The sequence below is a fragment of the Physeter macrocephalus genome, chromosome 3 (assembly GCF_002837175.3).
Source record: "Physeter macrocephalus isolate SW-GA chromosome 3, ASM283717v5, whole genome shotgun sequence".
Taxonomy (NCBI): domain Eukaryota; kingdom Metazoa; phylum Chordata; class Mammalia; order Artiodactyla; family Physeteridae; genus Physeter; species Physeter macrocephalus.
The window spans coordinates 10,965,803-10,988,491 of NC_041216.1; the positions used below are offsets into that span (position 1 = coordinate 10,965,803).

The 22,689-nt window shown below is 42.3% G+C and overlaps 2 protein-coding genes across 7 annotated transcripts in view; one reads left to right on the forward strand and one right to left on the reverse strand.

Annotated features, from left to right (window-relative positions):
- The window catches only part of SNRNP40 (small nuclear ribonucleoprotein U5 subunit 40), a 38,412-nt gene extending 36,790 nt beyond the window's left edge, over positions 1 to 1,622 (reverse strand). The window contains exon 1 of the mRNA XM_007128470.3: positions 1,446 to 1,622. Within this exon, the coding sequence (XP_007128532.1) occupies positions 1,446 to 1,589 (144 nt within the window). The 5' untranslated portion in view covers positions 1,590 to 1,622. The remainder of the gene's footprint in view (positions 1 to 1,445) is intronic.
- Positions 1,623 to 1,822: 200 nt separating this feature from the next.
- Positions 1,823 to 22,689, forward strand: part of ZCCHC17 (zinc finger CCHC-type containing 17) — a 46,016-nt gene continuing 25,149 nt past the window's right edge. For 2 of the 6 annotated variants that reach the window (XM_055083234.1, XM_055083238.1), the window contains exons 1-3: positions 1,823 to 1,908; positions 11,210 to 11,330; positions 18,566 to 18,623. In XM_055083234.1, the coding sequence (XP_054939209.1) occupies positions 11,265 to 11,330; positions 18,566 to 18,623 (124 nt within the window). In that variant the 5' untranslated portion in view covers positions 1,823 to 1,908; positions 11,210 to 11,264. Of the gene's footprint in view, positions 1,909 to 10,586; positions 11,073 to 11,209; positions 11,331 to 18,565; positions 18,624 to 22,542; positions 22,630 to 22,689 lie in introns of those variants that run through there. The other 4 variants (XM_055083237.1, XM_055083239.1, XM_055083243.1 and 1 more) reach the window with 4 other exon arrangements.

Genomic DNA, 22,689 nt, shown 5'->3' on the forward strand with positions numbered 1-22,689 from the left:
ACTATGTGCCAGGCACTGTTCTACGCACTGATAAAACAGGATTGAACAAAATAAACAATGGAGCTTGTGTTCTAGTGGGAAGGAGGGACAGAAAGGAGGGAGGGAAGGCAGAAACAAGTAAAACATATAGATGGTGGTATGTGCATGGAGAAAAACAAAGCAGCGATGTGGGTTAGTGAACACAGGGTATTGCAATTTAAAACAGGCTGGTCAGGAAAGCCTTCACGAAAAAAGTGATACCTGAGCAGAGGTTGGGAGGAGTTGAGTGTGTAAACCATGTGGACATTTGGAAGAAGAGTAAATCCGTAGGGGGAGCAGCAAATGCAAAGGCTTTGTGGCAGGAGCATGGAAGCCAGTGTGCCTGGAGCAGGGTGAGCAATGGAAAATTGGTAGTTCAGAGAGGTCAAGGGAAAGAGGGCAAAAGATTGTCAGGATTTTAGTTTTACTCTGAGAGAGTGAAAAGCCAGGGAAAGTTTTCAGCAGGGGGTAATACGATCTGATGTTTAGAAGGATTCCTCTGGCTGCTGGATTGAGAATAGTCTGAGCATCCGTGAACAGAAACAGGAATACCACCAGGATCCTACAGCAATAATGCCAGATGAGATAATGATGGTTTAGACCAAGAGCTAGTGATGGAGCTGGCAGAAGTAGTAGCAAGTCTGGATATATTTTGAGGACAGTGCTAGCAGGATTTACTGACCAGCTGGTTGAGGAGTTGGGGAGGGGAGTACAAATATTTCTTCAGCTGAGCCTAACAGGACCGAGGGAGAGGTGTGATCACCACCTCTATCGCACAAGAAATGTAGTTAAGAGCATGGATTCTGAATTTAAAATCTGTTCCTATCAGTTACTAGATAAGTTTGTTTCTCCATCTACAAAATGGGATAATAACAATTCCTAACTCTCAGGCAGTTGCCAAGATTAATGGAGTTTTCATATACGAAGAAAGCACTTAGTACAAGAGCTCAATGGATGGTAACTATTCCACGGTTGTTACTAATACTAGCGCAGAGAAACAGAGGGAAAAGCAAGTTGCCCCAAGTCCCAAAGCCAGCCAGTATCTTTCATTTCCTTCCTTCTTTCCCTCATTCATTCATTCATCCAATCACTCTTCCAACTTTCCTGAACGTTTATTCTATGCCGGATCCCTGGAACATTTAAGATTCCAAAGCCCCAGTCCCGGTTTTGAGCTCAAGGTCCTTAAGCCTAATTCTAACGCCTCCTCACAGGGCGGTCGAGATGCCGAAAACGGGCGTCAAACGGGGAAATATATGGAGCATCGCAGAGTGTTGGCCGCTCTTACAGTGCTTTTCTGCTTTAACTCCAGGGTGAGAGTCCCGTTCCGTCCCCGCAGTGTGGGGAAAGGGCCGGTGCGGGATCACCAGGTGCAGCGCTGAGGAGAGAGGAAGAGCTGAGGGCCGAAGGCCGCCTGCTCCCTTACTCACCGCTTGCAGCAAAGCTCCCGGCGCCGCCTGCTGCTGCCCGGCTCCGGGGCCCGACCCCGCCGCTCCCAATAGCAATTCATGCCGCGGCCGCTTGACTGGGACGAGCGGCAACTCTGGGGCCTTTCGCTTCTGCTGTTCTATCATGGCGGCAGCCGTTCTCCTCAAGCCGCCACTGACCGCGCCGACACCCTCAGGCACCACACGATTGGCTCCAACTTAGTCTCCCCCGGAACTTCCGGCTTGGAGAAACCAATCAGCTTCCAATAATCCCCTCTGCACCGCCCCCTGGGGAGTCTCCTGTTATTGGTCAGTTCTTTCTGCCCTTACGAGAGTACTATTCCAGGATTGGTGAATAGAGCTGGAGTCCCACCTAGGTGCGCTGTGTTCTGTGGGTGGAAGCTCGCTCACTGGGTTTCGGTGTTGCGCGCAATTCTGCGGCGTGGAGACCGGACGCTGACACCGAGTAAGTGTAAGGAAGATCGGGGGTGGGGGCAGTGGAATGTGGAGGCGGCGCCTCCGTTAAGTGGGCTGAGGCTGCCCCTTCTCAGCTGCAGGTTTGATTGCAAGGGGCAGAGGGGGTGCCCCGAGTTCCTAGCTCTGGTGTGTAGTAGCCTGGGTTCCCTTTCTAGGGCTGGAGCAGAGCTTTGGGGTCTCTGCGCCTGCCTGGGGCCCTCGACGACTGACTTCTTCAACAAGAGCCTTCCGTGTCGAGCCCTGTGCCAGGCGCTCCCAGGGAGAAGAGGCCTGTCTCCTAGCCTCCACTAGGGTCCTCTCTTACTCAGGAGGCCGACTTGTTTCTGCCATGATTCTGCAGCCTTTTTTTTTAGCGCCTGCTCAGTGCTCCTGAGAGAGACGGAGATGAAGGAAATGTCCGACTCTCGGCTTCCAGAGCACAGTCTTGTTGAGAAATTCGGATTCATACCTGGGAACTAGGCCTTCTCCTTAATCGTGCAACTGGTATTTATTGTGCAAAGCACTGGGGAGACATTGTGAACCAAACATGGTCCCTGACTTCAGGGTTGTTAGTCCGGTGGGGAAAACAGATGGACATTGTGAACCAAACATGGTCCCTGACTTAGGGCTGTTAGTCCGGTGGGGAAAATAGATGCTCACCGATGATCTCACTAAGAAATGCAAAGTAAGTGCTGCCTACGAGAGGAAGCTGGTGTTATGAGTGCCTGGAATAAGCAGGAAGGCTTCTCTAAGGAAAAGATGCCTGAACTGATACCTGAAGGAACAGTTTCTAATTAGTTGGGTGAAGAGAGGAAGGCAGCATATTCCATACAGAACAGCATGTGCAGAGGTTCTGTGGCAAATGTGAGGAAAGTGACTAACAGGCACAGAGAGGCCAGTGTGGCCAGGACAAAGGGAACAGGGGGGAATGTGGTACAAGATGAAGCTGGAGGCGGGCAGAGGCCAGACTTTGTAGCTTTTGCTTTAAGACTGATGGGAAATCACTGAGGGTTTTTTTTTTGCAGGTGGTGGGGTGGGGGAGGCAGCTTGATCCCTTAGGCCTTAGTAGTGTGAACAGATTGGAGGGGAGCTAGATGCAGATAGACCACTTTGGTGAGAGTTGTTGGCAGTGAAGACTGGGGTTTTGGTGGAACTGAGAGCTAGATATTTCTTAGACTCCTCTGCACCTAAGATGAGAATTGAATTTGGAAGTGAGAGGAGGAGGAGAGTGAGAGGCATGCCGTTTTGCTGGCAAATACCATAGCAGAGGCAGTGAGTTTCTTAGTCATCAGTTTTTTGGTTTCATGACTTTCTGCAATGATAGCCATGACTTTCTTGATCATGGCAAAGACTGTTGTTTTGTGGGTTAGGAGGTGTTCCTGGGAAGTTTTACCAGTACTTCCTATAGCCCTTGCAGTAATTTTGTAAGTCACATAATACCTGGCAATAAATCCCTTTCTGTTTAACCTAGATAGAATGTGTTCCAGTATGTGCAACTGTACTCCATCAGGGTAGGGGTGCTGCCAGTTAGGTGAGCTATAAAGAGAGAGTTAAAGGGAAGTTAAGCTGTTGTTTGAATGATGGACTATGGAATCTAAGCTGGATAGGGAGGAAAGTGAAGAAAAAAAGGGAGCTGATAGACTGGAAGAAAATAGAGGTCAGTAGATCAGGATTCTTATGAGGTCAATGAACAGTATTCTCTGCTAGAGGACTTCCGTTTATCCTTAAAGGCCTACTCAGTTGTCACCTTTTAAACTTCCTTGCTTCCCCCAGGCCCTTCTTCTCTTTCTTGTTTTCTTAATACTTTGAACCTAATCACTAGCACTGATCATACTGCATTGTAATTGGTCACCATTATCCTTACACGACTAGGAAACCTTTGATGACAGGGACTCTGTTGAAAAGAATGGTTTAGTAGCAAGTGTGTGTGGCTCTTGGAATGGCCTAAGATATATCTCTTTCTAGCTATGAATTTTCGACAAGTTACTTCATTCCTTTAAAACTGAGATATCTATTTTGTAGAGTTGTTTTAAGGATTCAAAGGAGGTTTATGGGGACTTCCCTGGTGGTCCAGCGGTTAAGACTCTGTGCTGCCAATGCAGGGGGCCTGGGTTCAATGCCTGGTCAGGGAACTAGACCCCGCATGCTGCAACTAAGAACCCGCATGCTGCAACGAAAATGCGTGTGCTGCAACTAAGACCCGGCACAGCCAAATAAATAAGTAAATATTTTTTTAAAAAAGAAAAAGAAAGAAAGGAGGTTTATGAAATGCCTAGCACAGAGCCTGACATATAAACATCAGTAAAGGTGCTGAACTGATAAATTAACTAACAAATTAAAATAGAGTAAAATTAAGTACTTCAGTATTTCAGTAGACAGTTACAAATTTCTATGTGCTGTATACTGTGGTAAGCACTGGAGATTTGAAGGATATGATGGAGTGCAAGACAAGGGCATGCTTGGAAGAATTTCACAATCCATAAAGGAAAGAAAAAATATTCGTAAATAGGATTTGAATCCCATCTCCATCATTCATAGTTTTGTAATCTTGAACAAGATAATTTAGCTTCTCCTGTGTCTTAGTTTCTTCATCTGTAAAATACCTTAACAAACAAAACGATAATTGCCTATCTTGTTAGGGAGGTCGAAAAGGGAATTAACTTAGTTAAGGCAAGTAAAGCTTCTAGGTTAAAGGCAAATAGGAAGCACTCAAATATTAGCTATTATTATTAGAAGACTTGGAAGGGACCTTAGGGATTGTTGACTGAACAATCAATCAATTGTTGCCTGGTCCTGGGGTCCAGTACCAAAATGGCTAACTGTGAGCAGCCCTTGTCAAGACATTTGACCTCTGTTAGCCTCATTTTCAATTAAATAAGAGTAATGGACTGAATGACCTTAATAATTGCTTTCAGCTTTCACTTTTTATGAGTCCATTTTTGTTTTTCCTTGTTTCTTACTATTTTTCCTCTTTCCTGCCTTTGACCATTTTGTCAACAGATCCATGACCAGAGTGCAAAACGGAAAAAGCATCTGTCTAAGATAGTTACTCTAGAAATTTGATGGGAAGGAGGAGGATTGGGTCACCAGTTTGATATTTGAAAGCCTCCCATCTTTTGACCTACCCAGCGAATTGTGTGGAACTCAGTTCCTTCTCCTACATTCTTTAGACCAGAATGCTTTCTTCCTTCTTTCTCTACCTGTGTTTGCCACATAGTAAGGCTCTATTCACTCATTCAAGAAAACTTTGAGTACCTACTGTATACAGGCACTGGGAAGACAAAATCAACTGAGAAATGGTCCTTGGTTACATGTTTGAATGAATAAATCCAGACCCTGCTCATCCTAGCCTCCAGGAATGATGCCCTTCTAATTACTCCTTATTGGAATCTCTAATTTGGGACCTAGTTAGTGTTAGAACTGTATACTCTTCTTCAGGGACTTCCCTGATGGTCCAGTGGTTAAGACTCCTTGCTTCCAATGCAGGGGGTCCAAGTTCGATGCCTGGTCAGGGAACTAGATCCTGCATGCCGCAACTAAAGATCCTGCATGCCATTTTGTCAACAGATCCATGACCAGAGTGCAAAATGGAAAAAGCATCTGTCTAAGATAGTTACTCTAGAAATTTGATGGGAAGGAGGAGGATTGGGTCACCAGTTTGATATTTGAAAGCCTCCCATCTTTTGACCTACCCAGCGAATTGTGTGGAACTCAGTTCCTTCTCCTACATTCTTTAGACCAGAATGCTTTCTTCCTTCTTTCTCTACCTGTGTTTGCCACATAGTAAGGCTCTATTCACTCATTCAAGAAAACTTTGAGTACCTACTGTATACAGGCACTGGGAAGACAAAATCAACTGAGAAATGGTCCTTGGTTACATGTTTGAATGAATAAATCCAGACCCTGCTCATCCTAGCCTCCAGGAATGATGCCCTTCTAATTACTCCTTATTGGAATCTCTAATTTGGGACCTAGTTAGTGTTAGAACTGTATACTCTTCTTCAGGGACTTCCCTGATGGTCCAGTGGTTAAGACTCCTTGCTTCCAATGCAGGGGGTCCAAGTTCGATGCCTGGTCAGGGAACTAGATCCTGCATGCCGCAACTAAAGATCCTGCATGCTGCAACGAAGACTAAGCAACTAAGACACGGTGCAGCCAAATAAATTAAAAAAAAAAAAAAAGAACTACATACTCTTCAAAATTTAGATGTGGACCGTGAATTCTTTCTGAGGCAGTGTGGAATAGTGGTTGAGAATGAAGGCTCTGTCATTATTCTGTCTTTTTTTTTTTTTTTTTTTGCGATATGCGGGTTCTTTCTGAGGCAGTGTGGAATAGCGGTTGAGAATGAAGGCTCTGTCATTATTCTTTTTTTTTTTTTTTTTTTTTTTTTTTGCGGTACGCGGGCCTGTCACTGTTGTCGCCTCTCCCGTTGCAGAGCACAGGGTCCGGACGCACAGGCTCAGCGGCCGTGGCTCACGGGCCCAGCCGCTCTGCGGCATGTGGGATCTTCCCAGACCGGGGCAGGAACCCAGGTCCCCCACATCGGCAGGTGGACTCTCAACCACTGCGCCACCAGGGAAGCCCATTATTCTGTCTTTGATGTGTCCCAGTATTTTGACTTATCAATTGATTCGCGTCATTTCTTATACATAACTTAAAAATAAATTAAAATCACTTTAACTCTCAGAGGTCTATCTAATTGGTACTGTTAAATAACAACAGTAAATCTAAATCTTAAACTTAAAAAACAACAACAGACTTGGCCAGATCAGTGAGGTGACACATGAAATGAAGAATTTTCAAAGGGGCTACATATTTCAGAGGTCTATCTAATTGGTACTGTTAAATAACAACAGTAAATCTAAATCTTAAACTTAAAAAACAACAGAAATCTTGGCCAGATCAGTGAGGTGACACATGAAATGAAGTTTCAAAGGGGCTACATATTATCTTTCTAATTTAATATTATTCTATGAATTGCTCATTGCTTGAGGGGAAGGAGGAGAGGATGTGGTTATTTTTTTTCCTAATTGCAGGCACGTTAAAAAAAAGCTGAAAAATCACAAAATTATGGAGGTACAGTACAAATAACACTTCTTAATGAATCATTTGAGAGTTAAGTCGTTGACTTGATGCCCCATCACCCATGAATACTTTAGTTTTCCTATAATCATGGACATTCTTCTATATAACCATAATATAATTTCTATAATCAGGGAATTAACATTGCATAATTACCTCTAAGCCTCAGGACCCGCTCTTCCATGTTTGGGCACTGACTCCCCATTCTGGATTGCCCCAGTGTGCAAACACCCTTATAACCCTGCTTCTCCCCACACTGGGTTGCTCTTTGTAGATTTCCTCCTCGCCCAGCATAAGCTCTGACCTCACTCTGGGCTACCATTCCCCTGCCACAGCTCCCATTCCCGTTCCCACGCTATACTTTCCTTGCTCTGCCCTTTGTTTTGGGAAGGAGGTGGCTAATAAATAACTGGGTCCTTATTGCTTCCCTCCATATCACAATTGTTTAAAACATTCAAGTAAAATGAAATGCATAAGGAATTTTTTGTTTCTAGAGCTATTGCAAGGCAACTTCAAATGGTGTACCTCAATCCTTGTCAATTTACTTGCTCTTTTAAGTCTACAGATATGGTCCTATTGAACTACACTATATCTGTCTCAATGTTTTATAGACTTTTTAAAAGCAGCAGAACTATTTTTTCCAAATGAAATGTTACATAGAAGCTTAATAGGTAAACCAGATCAAAGCAGAATATGCTGTTAAAAATAGGCCTTCCTCACGTAACCTCCCTTCCCTCTTGCTACCATGACCCACCCCAAAGCTGGGAGGGCAAGTGGGAATCAGCAATAATCAACCTCTGCCTAATGACTGAGGAGAGGCTCCTAGCTTTGCAACTGCTCTGTGTGGGACCTCCCGTAACTCAGATTTCTTTGGGGTTGTTCTCCCCCACCTTTGGTATGGAGGCTGTCCTCTGGTTGGTTGACCTAGGGCCCTTCTTTGGCCTTCCTGATCCTGTTGTCCCTAGATGTTTCAGAACTGACTTTTTAAAATAAACTTGAGTTAACTGAGAAACTTCTGGATAACCACCGTACCTTCTTAGGTAGGTTTTTTCCTAGGTATTTTATTATTTTTGATGCGATTGTAAATGGAATTGTTTCCTTAATTTCCCTTTCTGATAGTTCGTTGTTAGTGTATAGAAATGCAACAGATTTTTGTGTATTATTTTGTATTTATATTAATTTCGTATCCTTCAACTTTACCAAATTCATTGATGAGCTCTAGCAGTTTTTTGGTGGCATCTTTAGGATTTTCTATGTATAGTATCATGTGGTCTGCAAATAGAGACAGTTCTACTTCTTCCTTTCCAATCGGGATTCCTTTTGAATAACCACCATAGAACAACCCTAGGTTTCTACAGAATATAATTCAAAATATTTTAAAATACCATTTGGGAAGGAGGTGGCTAATAAATAACTGTGTCCCTGGCAACCCTTTACAATTCTGAAATCGTAAGCCTGTTACTGTTGTATAACAGGATTTCTCTCAAAAATGCATGCCAATTTCCTGGTTGAAGAATTGCATAGGGTTTCTCAGGCTACTGTTCTACAAAAGGAGCAAATAGGGGAGCTTTAAACTTAGCTGTTCATACTCTTATCACAGCAAAAATCTGTACGAAATAACTTAAGATTGTATTGCTCTTTCTGTGACCTTTGTTTAAAGAAGAACAGTTGATAGACTAAGTTGTTTGAGCTTAATTTAGATGTCCTAGCTGCTGATGCCTCTATGGATTCTGTACCTCACTAGTGCTCCAAGAATTGGAAGGATAATTAATGTTTCTTGATAAAGTCATTGGCCTCAAGTTAATAAGCTTTGTTCTAGGATATGAGGTGAGGATGCTGGGCAAAGGGAAGGGAAGGACTAGAGGTGAGACTGCATAGCTGGGAAGTGGAAGAGGCAGGATCCAACCAGGCTGTGATACTTGGATTTAAGCTGTTTGTCAGCCATTTCTCAAGAACTGACAAATCTGCCTTCATTCTATCTGTGTGCTTTTAACAAAGTAATAAAACCCACTTCTGGCTGACGTAAACAGAAAAGGGCAAGTTTATTATATGGATACAGGTTGTCTTATGGAGCTCAAGGACAGGGATGTTCCTGGGCTTTGGGATGATACTAGAACTAGGGTTTGGAACCTGACAGAATTTTCTTTCATTTCTAAGTGAGGCAGTTCAGTTAATGGATGGTTATTGTAAATCAGGAAGACTTTCCAAAAGTAAGACCTGAAGCAATCATCTGAAAGTGTAGGGGTGTGCTCGGGGTTGAGGAGAGAAGGAGGTATTTGCGCACGAAAACCCAGGGAAAATAGAGTTTCAGATCTTATTGATGTCAAGGAATGAGGAGGAAAAAGAGAACTGAGGACTGTACCATTAACTTTATCTTTCTGTAGCAGTGATTTATGCAGCAAGTAAAGGGGCATGGTTAAGAGCCACTAGATTGCTGGTTTCCTCCCTGTTTAAAACCAGAAGGCTGAGCAAGAGTACCTCTAAGATCCCTTCCAACTTCAAAGCTCTAAGACTTGGTACTCTGGCAGCATCAGCATCACCTGGGAGCTTGTTAGAAATGCCCACGGAATTCCCTAGCGGTCCAGTGGTTAAGAATCTGCCTTCCAATGCAGGCGACTCGGGTTCAATCCCTGGTAGGGGAACTAAGATCCCACATGCCTTGGGACAACTAAGCCCATGTGCCGGAGCTGCTGAGCCCACGCACCACAACTAGAGAGAAGCCCGCTTGCCTCAATGCAAGATCCCACGTGCTGAAATAAATAAATTAAAATAAATAATTTAATTATTTTTTTTTTAAAAAGAAGGAGAGAAATGCCCAATCTCAGGCACCACCCTAGACCTACTGAGTTGCAATCTGCATTTTAATATGATTCATAAATAGTTAAATAAATTTGATGCATCCAGCAATGGATTATTATCTAGGCATTAAAAAAAGATGTGTGTGTGTTTGTGTATGAATTGCTAAAAAATAATATAAAATGGCTATTAATATTAATTAATGGTTTCATGATTCCATTAAAAAACCTACGTGTACATGTAAAAAAGCCTGAAAGGATATAAACCAAATTGAATTATAGATGATTTTCTTTTCTTCAAATGAATGTGTTATCTGAACTTTTAAAATGAGCATGTGTGATTTTAATTTCTTTGGAGAAAAAAGTAAGCTATGCTTTCTTTCTGCTTTTTTTGGCTGCACCATGCACGGCTTGTGGGATTTAGTTCCCCGAACAGGGATCAAACCTGCACCCTTGGCCATGAGAGCTCAGAATCCTAACCACCAGACCACCAGGGATTCCCTATGCTCTCTTTTTGAAGTCACTTCAGATTTAACGCCTAGAATAGTGGTTAAAAGCGTGGACTCTGATGTCAGCCAGAGTTTGACTCTACCATTTTCTGGCTTTTTGACATAGGCCTACTAAGTTGGCCTCTGGAAGTCTTGGTTTTCTCATCTACATAATATGATAATTAATAGAACCTACATCTTGAGAGTTTTGAGGATTAAATGAGATATTGGATGTCCAATGCTTAGCACAGTACCTGGACATAGTAAGTGCTTGATAAATGTTAGCTCTGACTATTAATACTATTATTATTCCTTTTTTACAGATCAGTTCACACCCTCCCCCACCAAAAGCCTTCCCTTGGCAAAAGAATAGCAATAATAACAATAAAAACAAAACAGTAGGCTAATGGCCTTGGTAAAGTATCAAATTGAAAAGAAATCAATCAAGGTTTCCAAAACTCCCCACAGTTATAGTGGACAAAAGAGGTTTGGATAAAAGTACATGGTGGGGACTTCCCTGGTGGCACAGTGGTTAAGAATAATCCACCTGCTGAGTCAGGGGACACGGGTTCGAGCCCTGGTCTGGGAAGAACCCACATGCTGCGGAGCAACTAAGCCCGCGCGCCACAACTACCGAGCCTGTGTGCCACAACTACTGAAGCCCGTGCGCCTAGAGCTCATGCTCTGCAACAAGAGAAGCCACTGCAATGAAAAGCCCCTGCACCGGAAGGAAGAGTAGCCCCTGCTCACTGCAACTAGAGAAAGCCCGCACATAGCAACGAAGACCCAACGCAGCCAAAAATAAATAAGTAAATAAGTAAATTTAAAAGTACATGGTATTAAATCTAATGGTATTATCCTGTAGGGACAACCTGTGGATCGGCAGCACATTTTTTTTTTTTATTGCAAATGTCTCTCTGTTACCTGTTCTGTTTCTTTGTGACAGGACACTTGAATTAGCTTTAGCAGAAGAGAAATGGAGGAACCATAGAACATTAAGGATGAATTCAGGAAGACCCGAGACCATGGAGAACTTGCCTGCTCTCTACACTATTTTCCAAGGAGAGGTATATTCTTTTGGCTTTGAAAACTTCCCGTTTATATTAAGCGTAGATTGAAGGTGAAAAGCAGCTGGGTTTGGAGCTTCTGTCCACTTGAGAATGTCTTGAACATTACAGTTTAAATGGGAAGGGCTAGCAGAACATCTGACTCCCACATGTACCTCTTCTGAGCTCCAGACTTCTAACTACATACTTGGCATCTTCATTTGGATACCTCACAGCATCTCTAATTTATGCTTTTTTCTTTTTTTTTTGACTGTGCTGCATGGCTTGCAGGAATCTCAGTTCCTCGACCAGGGATTGAACCCAGGCCACAGTAGTGAAAGCCCATAATCCTAACCATAAGGCCATCAGGGAACTCCCTCTAATTTATGTTTTAAACTGTATTTTTCGTTTTCTCACCAAATCTGTTCTTCTGGTCTTTCCCATCTCAGCAAATGAACCCATTATTCATTCAGGTACCCACGCTAGAAATCTGGGCATCATCTTTGATTTCTTTCCTTGATTTGATCTTGTTTCCCTCTCTCTCCAGTCCATTATCAAGTATGATCTTTCTGCCTCCCAAATATGTCTCTGGTGCCTATACTTCTTTTTTTTTTTTTTGGTGGTACGCTGGCCTCTCACTGTTGTGGCCTCTCCCATTACGGAGCACAGGCTCAGTGGCCATGGCTCACGGGCCCAGCCGCTCCGTGGCATGTGGGATCTTCCCGGACCGGGACACAAACCCGTGTCCCCTGCATCGGCAGGTGGATTCTCAACCACTGCGCCACCAGGGAAGCCCATATACTTCTTTATCCCTTTGGCACCCCATTAGTTTAAGTTTTCATCTCTTGCCTGGCCCTCCTGGGCTCCCTACTTCTTTTGTAGTCCACTTCCAATTTGTTTTTCCACATTGCAGCTAGAATAACGATTGATGATTGATTGATTTGGCTTGCTGCACAGCTTGTGGGATCTTAGTTCTCTGACCAGGGATTGAACCCAGGCCCTTGGCAGTGAAAACCCAGAGTCCTAACCAGTGGACCACCAGGGAATTCCCCAGAATAACATTTTAAAAACAGATTGGACCAAGTTGCTTTCTTGAAGTTCTCCTAGGCTTCTCATTATACTTGAATGTATCCAAACTTGTTTTCATGACCCTTACCTGACTTGGCTTCTGCTTACTCTGGCAATGTTGTTTAGTTCCACTCTACTCATGCTGTAGCCACTCTGGCCTCCTTATAGCTCCAAACATCTAAGCCTGCTTCCTTCTCAGGACTTCTACACATGCTGTTGTTTCTAAATGTCCCATTTTCTCACCAACTTCTTTTCATCTTTTAGGTCTCAGCCCTAATGTCATCTCCTCAGATCTTTTTCCCACCATAAATAAATAGGCTCATGTTATATTTATTTTGTACTTGTTTAAAGTCTTTCTTGCTCAGAGGACACTAAGCTCCATGAAGACGGAGCCCTTTCTGTTTTGTTTACTGTTGTATATCTCAGTCCCAGGTAGATGGGTAGAAAATAGTAGGTGCTCAATACACCTTCATAACTGAGTGAATGATCAATCTTTGAGGGAGGAGACATTGTATTTGTTTAGAGAGCAGAGGCTTTGGAACCAGCAAAACCTGGATTCCGTCCTAGCTCTTTTACTTACTAACTGTGTGACCCTTGAGATCATCACTTAATTTATTTGAGCCTCAGTTTTCTCATTTGTTAGATGGAGGTAAAAACAACTTTCATAGGATTGTGACGATTGTTAAATAAGCCATCATCTATAAAAACACAATGCCTGAGACATAGTAGGAATTCATTAACATTATCTCCCTTTTTAAAAAAAATTTATTTATTTATTTATGGCTGTGTTGGGTCTTTTTTTTTTTTTTTTTTTTTTTGTGGTATGCGGGCCTCCCTCTGCTGTGGCCTCTCCCGTTGCGGAGGACAGGCTCCGGACGCGCAGGCTCAGCGGCCATGGCTCACGGGCCCAGCCGCTCCGCGGCATGTGGGATCCTCCCAGACCGGGGCGCGAACCCGGTTCCCCTGCATCGGCAGGCGGACGCGCAACCGCTGCGCCACCAGGGAAACCCTGTGTTGGGTCTTAGTTGCTGCGTGCATGCTTTCTCTAGTTGCGGCCAGTGGGGGCTACTCTTCGTCGCGGTGCGCAGGCTTCTCATTGTAGTGGCTTCTCTTGTTGCGGAGCACGGGCTCTAGGCGCGTGGGCTTCAGTAGTTGTGGCACTCGGTCTCAGTAGTTGTGGCTCGCGGGCTCTAGAGCGCAGGCTCAGTAGTTGTGGTGCATGGGCTTAGTTGCTTCATGGCATGTGGGATCTTCTGAGACCAGGGATCGAACCCGTGTCCCCTGCATTGGCAGGCGGATTCTTAACCACTGTGCCACCAGGGAAGTCCCCAATCGCCCTTCTCTTGAAGCAAAAGTAAAGCCAAAAAATTGTATTCAGTGTCTTATGAGTGCCTGTAGTATTTTAACTATATCATTCTTATGGCATTCATGCTTGCTTTATGGTTGACAAAAGTTTTACCACCTAATAACATGAGGCCTTTGAAGACAGACTTTGTGACTGTTGGTTGGTTATAGATAAATGTGGCTCTAGACTTCTGTTAAGTGTATCCCAACTTGTAATGTAATAGACAAGATACAAAGGATGATAACATTCTAACAAATAGCAAACAACTCTGCTCTTCAGAGCCTCTGTCCTCATTCTTTAGGGCCCATAGTATCCACAGAGATCAGTGAGGTACCACGGCTTAGAAAAAGGAAATGGTAGCTCTGGAGATGAAATTGATTTTTCTGATCATGAAGCCCTCACTTGTCAGGTGTTGCACAAAAGAAAGAAGAGCTCTCTGCCCTCCACAAACTGACTCAGATTTCTAGTAAAGTGGCTCCTGATCTACGTCTTTTTCTTACATGAGATGGGGCTTGAATTAGTGTAGGTTTTATATTTTACCATCAAGGATGGATGGGCTAGGGTAATGTTCAGAAAGAAGTTTATAGTTCTAATACTAGAACTATAGTTTTATTATTTCAGGAACACATTTTGAAAAATGCCTAGGAGTGACTGGAATTAGGGAAAGAGAAATTTCATGGTAAATTGGAAACAGGAAACTATTTTTCAGAATATTCATCCAACAAACATTGAGTGCCTAATATTTAAAAAGAAGAATTTACATTAAAATTCAAAAGAAATTTTGTAAGCCTAATGTATGTTAGCACTTTGACATGTTACGTGTCATTGACTTTCTCCACAGAAATTGTTAACCCCATTTTATGGATAAGGAAACTTTTTAGACGTTAAGTAATTGCCCAAATGATTAATAAATGGCAAGTTCTAAATCAGGTTCTCCAAGTCTGCAGCTGGGGTTGTTCAACTGTTCATAAATGCATGGAGGAACCAAAAGACCCATAAGAGAACTCTTTTGACTGAATTGGTAGTATAGGAGGAAGGTAGGTGGTAAATCTGGTTGTTCCACAGTCATTTGTTTGTACCTCTATCACGACATTTATAGTCTGTCTTGTACTATTGTTACTTGTATATGTGTCTGTCTCCTCCATTAGATTGGGTGTTACTAGAGAGCAGAGGCCATGTTTATCTCATGTATCTTGGTAACTAATTCAAATTCATTTAAAAACAGACTGGGCATCTCTCTCTGTCTTTTTGTTTTTTGTTTTTTGTTTTGGCTGCACCGAGTGGCATGCAGGATCTTAGTTCCCTGACCAGGGGTTGAACCTGTGCCCCCTGCAGTGGAAGCATGCAGTCTTAACCACTGGACGTCAGGAGAATCCCTGGGCATCCCTTTTTATACGTTGTTTTTATTTCACAGTGCTTGACATGGTATCTTGCATGCAGGTGCTCAGTAAATGTTTGAATTAAATTGAATCCAAGCCTCTTAGGACCAGTTGCCTTTGAAGAAACTGGTGGTGCAGTCCATATCCTAGCAGCTCTTCTCTTAGCAGGCTCAGCAGGGTTGGGGGGCCCAGTGACAGAATAGCCGAGAAGCTAGTATTCATCCTTCTCTTGTCCTCTGAGAGACATCTTGGTGCCCGAGTCCATTAAGCATGGTAGGGAGCACAAGCATAGCATTGAGATTTGGGATTTGGCTTAGCCCAGCCATAGCCAAAGAAATGCTGAGGCGAGATTGGTGTTGGTAAGTTGGAAATAGCATTGGAGTAAAAGTCAGAAAACTTATTTTCTGTACTGGGTCTTGATACTTTCCAACTTTGTGACTTTAGACAAGTAACTTATGTGGGGATAGAGGCTTGATGGATCTATGTGATTTTAAGTACTATATGGGGATAACAAGTTTCAAGGCCAGTGCAACCTCTAATCTGAAGATGGTAAATTCATTTTACCCAAGCCCTGAGTTCAGTTGAGATAATTACTGAATTTTCTCCCCTGAGCTATTTGATTAATTGTTCCTGGGACACCAGGCGTACTGTGTGATCATCTAAGGCAGGTGCCATTCTGTTAATTTCAAGACTGACTGTTCCCTAGGAGACACGGTGATGGAAACACCTGCTGCTGGAAATAGGCAAGAATGTGTTTTCCTAACTGAACAGTTGAGTGCATTAACCTTTCCTTTGGGAAGAGGCCAAATTTAGGTCTGTTATGATAATTCCTCAAAAGATAATAATGTGACACTGGAACTTCAGTATTGAAAAGTGAGATTGTTTTAATTTATAGCAGCAAGGTGATTTGGGCTCCAACTTCCAGATGCTGCTTTTAAGTTGTTTAGATAATTATGCCCTTAAATAATGATGTTAGACAGTATGAAGCATTTCAGCCCTCTTTCTAGAACCCTGGAGCAAAAGCCAAAGTGCCTTTATTTGGTCCAGAAAGAAGGGATTTTCTTTTATTGCAGTTAAAAATATTAAGTCTTATCTTCTTTATCCATGCGGCCCTGTTTTACAGAGAACAGCTTGCTTTGTGAACTTGGATAAGTACTTCATGTCTCTGGTCTTCACTTTCCTCATTTGAAAAATGACAGGATTAGATCAGCTAATCTCTAAAGTCCACCTTGCCTTGATTTTAAGTACTAGTATCTGCCTGGTTGTACTGTTTCTTTGGGAATATCTTGTCCCTAACCCAGCGTAGCATATTCATCATTGTAAAACAAGAGTTTAGAAATTTTGATTCTTAACCCATTCTATTTTTTTTTTTAATAAATTTATTTATTTTTTTTTTTTTTTTTTGGCTGTGTTGGGTCTTCATTGCTGCACGCGGGCTTTCTCTGGTTGACCATTCTATTTTTTTTTTTAATAAATTTATTTATTTTATTTATTTATTTTTGGCTGTGTTGGGTCTTCATTGCTGCACGCGGGCTTTCTCTGGTTGAGTCGAGTGGGGGCTACTCTTTGTTGCAGTGCACGGGCTTCTCATTGCGGTGGCTCCTCTTGTTGCGGAGCACGGGCTCTAGGCATGCAGGCTTCAGTAGTTGTGGCACATGGGCTCAGTAGTTGTGGCTCACGGGCTCTAGAGTGCAGGTTTAGTAGTTATGGCGCGTGGGCTTAGTTGCTCCGCGCCATGTGGGATCTTCCCAGACCAGGGCTTGAACCCGTGTCCCCTGCATTGGCAGGCAGATTCTTAACCACTGCGCCACCAGGGAAGCCCCCCCTTCTCCTTCTTCCTTCCCCTTGTTTTAGTTATGTTTAAGCCAAAACAGTGATTGCCCAATATGAGATAACTAATTTTAAAGTCACTGGAAAGAACAAAGTTTATATGTGTAAGATCGTATTTAATATTTTATAAATAATAATGAATTTAGTGATAAATACAGTATATAGTGACAACTTTAATCCCAATCCACGATTGGGGGGTGGGGTGGGCTGGAGGATAGACAGGAGGAGAGCAATAGAGGTAGAGGCTGGGATAATGATTTATCTGGCAAGGCTTTTGGGCCTTTTGTTTCTATTACATATTGCATATTACATAGATCCATCAAGCCTCTAACTTCTCCATTTTAGGTCAACTCTGCAAAAGACAACTCTTTTCCTCTCTGATTACATCTTTTCAGGTTCTGTCAGATGTCTGTGTATTGGCTTTTTCTCTAATTGTCTTGATAAAACCCAAGACTCTGCTTTGGAGTGAAGTGGAGCAAGCTGTATGGTCTGGTTGGTTTGAAGTTTAGGAAAAAGAGATGTCCTACGTGATCCATTTCAAATTATTAAACTTCTCCATTTGGATTGGAGGCCTCAGTTCCAGATAATATAAAGTGTAACTTTATTACCTAATTTTCTGCTGTTTGTTCCTATATCTTTTTGAGGGATTTCAGTACATGTGGGATTTGGGCATTCCTAAGTACTGTCATACCATCTGACAAACACACCAATCTCACCAATGTTTTTAATACGATCACACATACCTGTCAGTCTAAACTTCAAAAAACTAAAAAAAAAGAAAAAAAAAGCATTGCAGTACTATTTATGATAGCCAGATCATGGAAGCAACCTAAATGTCCCTCAACAGAGGAATGGGTAAAGAAGATGTGTTACATATATACAATGGATTTTTACTCAGCCACAAAATAGAATGAAATAATGCCATTTGCAGCCATATGGATGGACCTAGAGATTGTCATACTGAGTGAAGTAACTCAAAGAAAGACAGATACCATATGATATCATTTACATGTGGAATCTAAAAAAAGCTACAAATGAACTTATCTATAAAACAGAAATAGAGTTACAGATATAGAAAATAAACTTATGGTTACCGGGGAGGGGGGATAAATTGGAAGATTGGGACTGATGCATACACACTACTATATATAAAGTAGATAATAAGGACTTACTGTGTAGCACAGGGAACTCTTCTCAATACTTTGTAATGGCCTATATGGGAAAAGAATCTAAACAAGAGTGGATATATGTATATGTATAACAGATTCACTTTGCTGTACACTTGAAACTGACACAACATTGTAAATCAACTATACCACAATAAAAATTAAAAAAATTTAAAAATTGGGGAATTCCCTGACAGTCCAGTGGTTAGGACTCTGCACTCTTACTGCTGAGGGCCCAGATTCAATCCCTGGTCAGGAAACTAAGATCCCACAAGCTGTGCTGTACAACCAAAAAAAAAAAACTTCAAAAAGAACATAATGTTTGACAGAACATCACTTTTAGGCAGTTTTGCAGCAGACAGAGGCAGTCAGTACCAAGTAGAAATTCAGGGAGACAAGGTTAAATGCTATGGGAGAGAGATTCTTATTTGTGTGACAAAGATTCTTTTTTTTTTTTTGTCTTTATAGGTTGCTATGGTGACAGACTATGGAGCCTTTATCAAAATCCCAGGCTGTCGGAAGCAAGGTGGGAAACTATAACTTGAAATTCAGCGCTCTCATTTCACTCTCTCTACTGTCACCCCCACCACAGTTTAATTATAGGCTCTACTTTTTTCAGAGAGTAGTTTGTGTTTTTAGTGTAAAGATACGAATACAGACAGTTGATGACAGTTCATTTTTAGCAAGTCTTAACTCAGAAGAATGGTGCTTTCTGACTTGTGGGGAGGGCTGGGGCATAACCACTTGTGTTCACTACTAGAACTGACTCTTCGCTAAATTTCATCTGTGATCCTAGGGCGAATCACTTGACCTCTTTTGGCTTAGGGTTTGGGGGAGGGCAAGCTATTTATTCTCTGAGGCCAACATTGTGAGTTTTCTGGTATATGGCATGTGGAAAGGAAATAGTATTGTAACCAATACAAATATATATAATGCTTTACTTTTCTTCACAATTGATAGGTATCTATTGAACATTTTTGGAGTATCCTTTTCACATCTGTAATCTTACTTGTTTCTCAAAACAATTGTGTTAAGTCGAAAAGGTAGGTTCCACAGACTGGTGGCCTGCTCAGAATGATTGAGCTAGGTCGTGGCATGGCCAGGACTAGAACCCAGGCCTCCTGATGCCTAGCCCAGTGGGCTTTCTGCTCTGTTACACTGCTAGTGAATCAAAAGACTCAGCTTGCTAATTCCTTGTGCTAAAATAAGTGAAATATTTATTAAAGATTTTAATGTAAAAGATGTAACCATAAGTGTTTTATTAGAAGAAAATAAAGAAGATATTTGACTATATAAAAGTCAATATAGGGCTTCCCTGGTGGCGCAGTGGTTAAGAATCCACCTGCCAATGCAGGAGACACGGGTTCGAGCCCTGGTCCGGGAAGATTCCACATGCCGTGGAGCAACTAAGCCTGTGCGCCACAACTACTGAGCCTGTGCTCTAGAGCCTTCGAGCCACAGCTACTGAAGCCCGTGCACTTAGAGCCCGTGCTTCACAACAAGAGAAGCCACCGCAATGAGAAGCCCACGCACAGCAATGAAGACCCAATGCAGCCAAAAATAAAAAAATTTTTTTAAAAAGTCAATATAGAAGTATATTTGACTACGTAAAAGTCAAAAACATAATTGCAAAAATCATCATAAGCAAAGTTAAGTTAGGAAAAAGAATTTTCAGTCCATATCACACAGGACTAATAAAAAAGAGGAAAGTAGAAAAAGGGGCCAAGGATATGAAAGGATAATTCATAGGAGAAAAAAATAGCAGTTGAGCAGTAAATATCTTAAAAGATGCTCATTCTCAATATTGATTAAAAATATAATATAAATATAAACTGTGATATATCCATACAATGGAATACTGCTCGGCAGTACAAAGGAATGAGAATGAAGTATTGATACATGCGACAGCCTGGATCCATTTCCAGAAAATTTTGCTGAGTGAAAAAAGCTAATCCCAACAGTTTACATATGTTATGATTCCATTTATGTAACATTTTTTAACAGCTTTTTTGAGACATAATTCACATACCTATATTTCATCCAAAGTGCACAATTCAGTAGTTTCTAATATATTCTAACATTCACAGAATTTTGCAACTATCACCACAGTTGGAGAACATTTTCGTCAGAAAAAAGAAACTCTGTACCTATTAGCAGTCACTCCAAATTCCCTGTCTCCCTCTCCCCTCTGCCCCCAGCCTTAGACAACCAGCTATCTACTTTTTGTCTTTATGTATTTGCTTATCCTGGACATTTCTTATAAATGGAATCATACAACATGTGGTCTTTTGTGACGGGCGTCTTTCATTCACTTAGCATGTTTTCAAGGTTTACCTGTTTTGTAGCATGTATCAATAATTCATTCTTTTAATTGCCATTCCAAAATGTGTGGAATCAACAGCCAGTTCTCCAGTTCTCTGATTCTTTGATATCAAGTGGGTGTCCAACAATTCAGTTAATTCTGACACTCACTACCCAGAGGTACTGTCAGACTCTACAGGTTTAAGGTCTCAGTCTCACAAGACTGCCCTCACTTCAGACACCACTTGCAAGTATCCTGTCCCTGTGTTACGTACACTTCTGTCTGACCTGGCTGTGAATTTGAAGGTTCCCACACCACCTTCCCAAGATTGGGTAACTTGTAGAACAACTCACAGAACTCAGGAAAATGCCGTACTTGACAGTTACAGTTTATTATAAAAGATACAAATGAACAGCCAGGTGACGAGGTGCATAGGGTAGGGTCCAAAAGGACCCTGAGTGCAAGAACCTCTCTGTCTCTGTAGAGTTGAGGTTTATCACCTTCATGGTGTGTGGATATACTTAACTCAGAAGCTCTCCAAACCTTATCATTTAAGGGTTTTTGTGGAAACCCCATTACATGGCCATAATTGATTAAATAGATTAATCAATTGATTAAATCATTGGCCACTGATGATTTAACTCCATCTCCAGCCCCTCTTCCCTCCCTGGAAGTTGGAATGGGGCTGAAACTTCCAACCTTCTAATCACACAATGATTCCTCTGGTCGTTACCATCTCCCATCTTGAAGCTCTCTAGGGGCCGACCAATAGTCACCTCATCAGCATAAACTTGGGTAAGATTGGAAGGGTCTTGTTATAAATCACTAGATGCTCCTATCACTCAGGAAATTCTGAGAGTTTAGGAGCTCTGTGCCAGGAACCAGGGACAAAGACCAAATACCTATTTCTTATTATACCACAGTATCAGTGCCGATATCCTAGTTGTGATAGTTTTGTGATATCCTAGTTTTGCCACATGTTACCATTGGAGGAAACTGGGTAAAGGGTTCATAAGATCTTTCAGTATTATTTCTTTCAACTACATGTGAATCTAAAATTATTTTTAATTTTTTTTTTTTTTTTTTTTTTGTGGTACGCGGACCTCTCACTGTTGTGGCCTCTCCCGTTTCGGAGCACAGGCTCCGGACACGCAGGCTCAGCGGCCATGGCTCATGGGCCTAGCCGCTCCGCAGCATGTGGGATCTTCCCGGACCGGGGCACGAACCCGTGTCACCTGCATCGGCAGGCGGACTCTCAACCACTGCGTCACCAGGGAAGCCCTAAAATATTTTTTAAAGTGTTGGCTATTTCCAACAATAGTTTCATTTACTGTTGAGAACATAAATTGTTACATACTTTGGTAATACCTGTTAATGTTTGTTTTGTTTTGTTTTGTTTTGTTTTTTGCGGTATGCGGGCCTCTCACTGCTGTGGCCTCTTCCGTTGCGGAGCACAGGCTCCAGACGCGCAGGCTTAGTGGCCATGGCTCACGGGCCCAGCCACTCCGTGGCATGTGGGATCTTCCTGGACCAGGGCACGAACTCGTGTCCCCTGCATCCGCAGGCGAACTCTCAACCACTGTGCCACCGGGGAAGCCCCTCCTGTTAATGTTTTTAATGTGCTTACTTTTTAAAAAAAAATTAATTAATTAATTTATTTATTTTTGACTGTGTTGGGTCTTCATTTCTGTGCGAGGGCTTTCTCTAGTTGTGGCAAGCGGAGGCCACTCTTCATCGCGGTGCGCGGGCCTCTCACTGTCGCGGCCTCTCTTGTTGGGGAGCACAGGCTCCAGACACGCAGGCTCAGTAGTTGTGGCTCACGGGCCTAGTTGCTCCGCGGCATGTGGGATCCTCCCAGACCAGGGCTCAAACCCGTGTCCCCCGCATTAGCAGGCAGATTCTCAACCACTGCGCCACCAGGGAAGCCCTGTGCTTACTCTTTTGATCCAGCAGTTCTTTAGGGAATGTAGTTTTCAGTATGGAATTAGATAAATTATGTACATCTATGCAGTGAACTATGCAGATGATAAAAAGAATGATAACTGTATTTCTAAGATACTTTGGTGCTGGTACTGTCTTCCTTTTACCATAAGGGTCAATGGAAAGTTTTTATACAATTCCACCACACTGATACCTGACTGATAGCAGTTGTAAGACACCATTTGTTATAAGAAGCATTCCAATTTCAGAGATGTTGAAGTGAGGGGGAAAAGTGCATCAGTAAAACAGGGTAAGTCTCAATTGACTGAAATGGAAAGGTGTCTAAGCTAACAAAATGAAAAAGCATGTT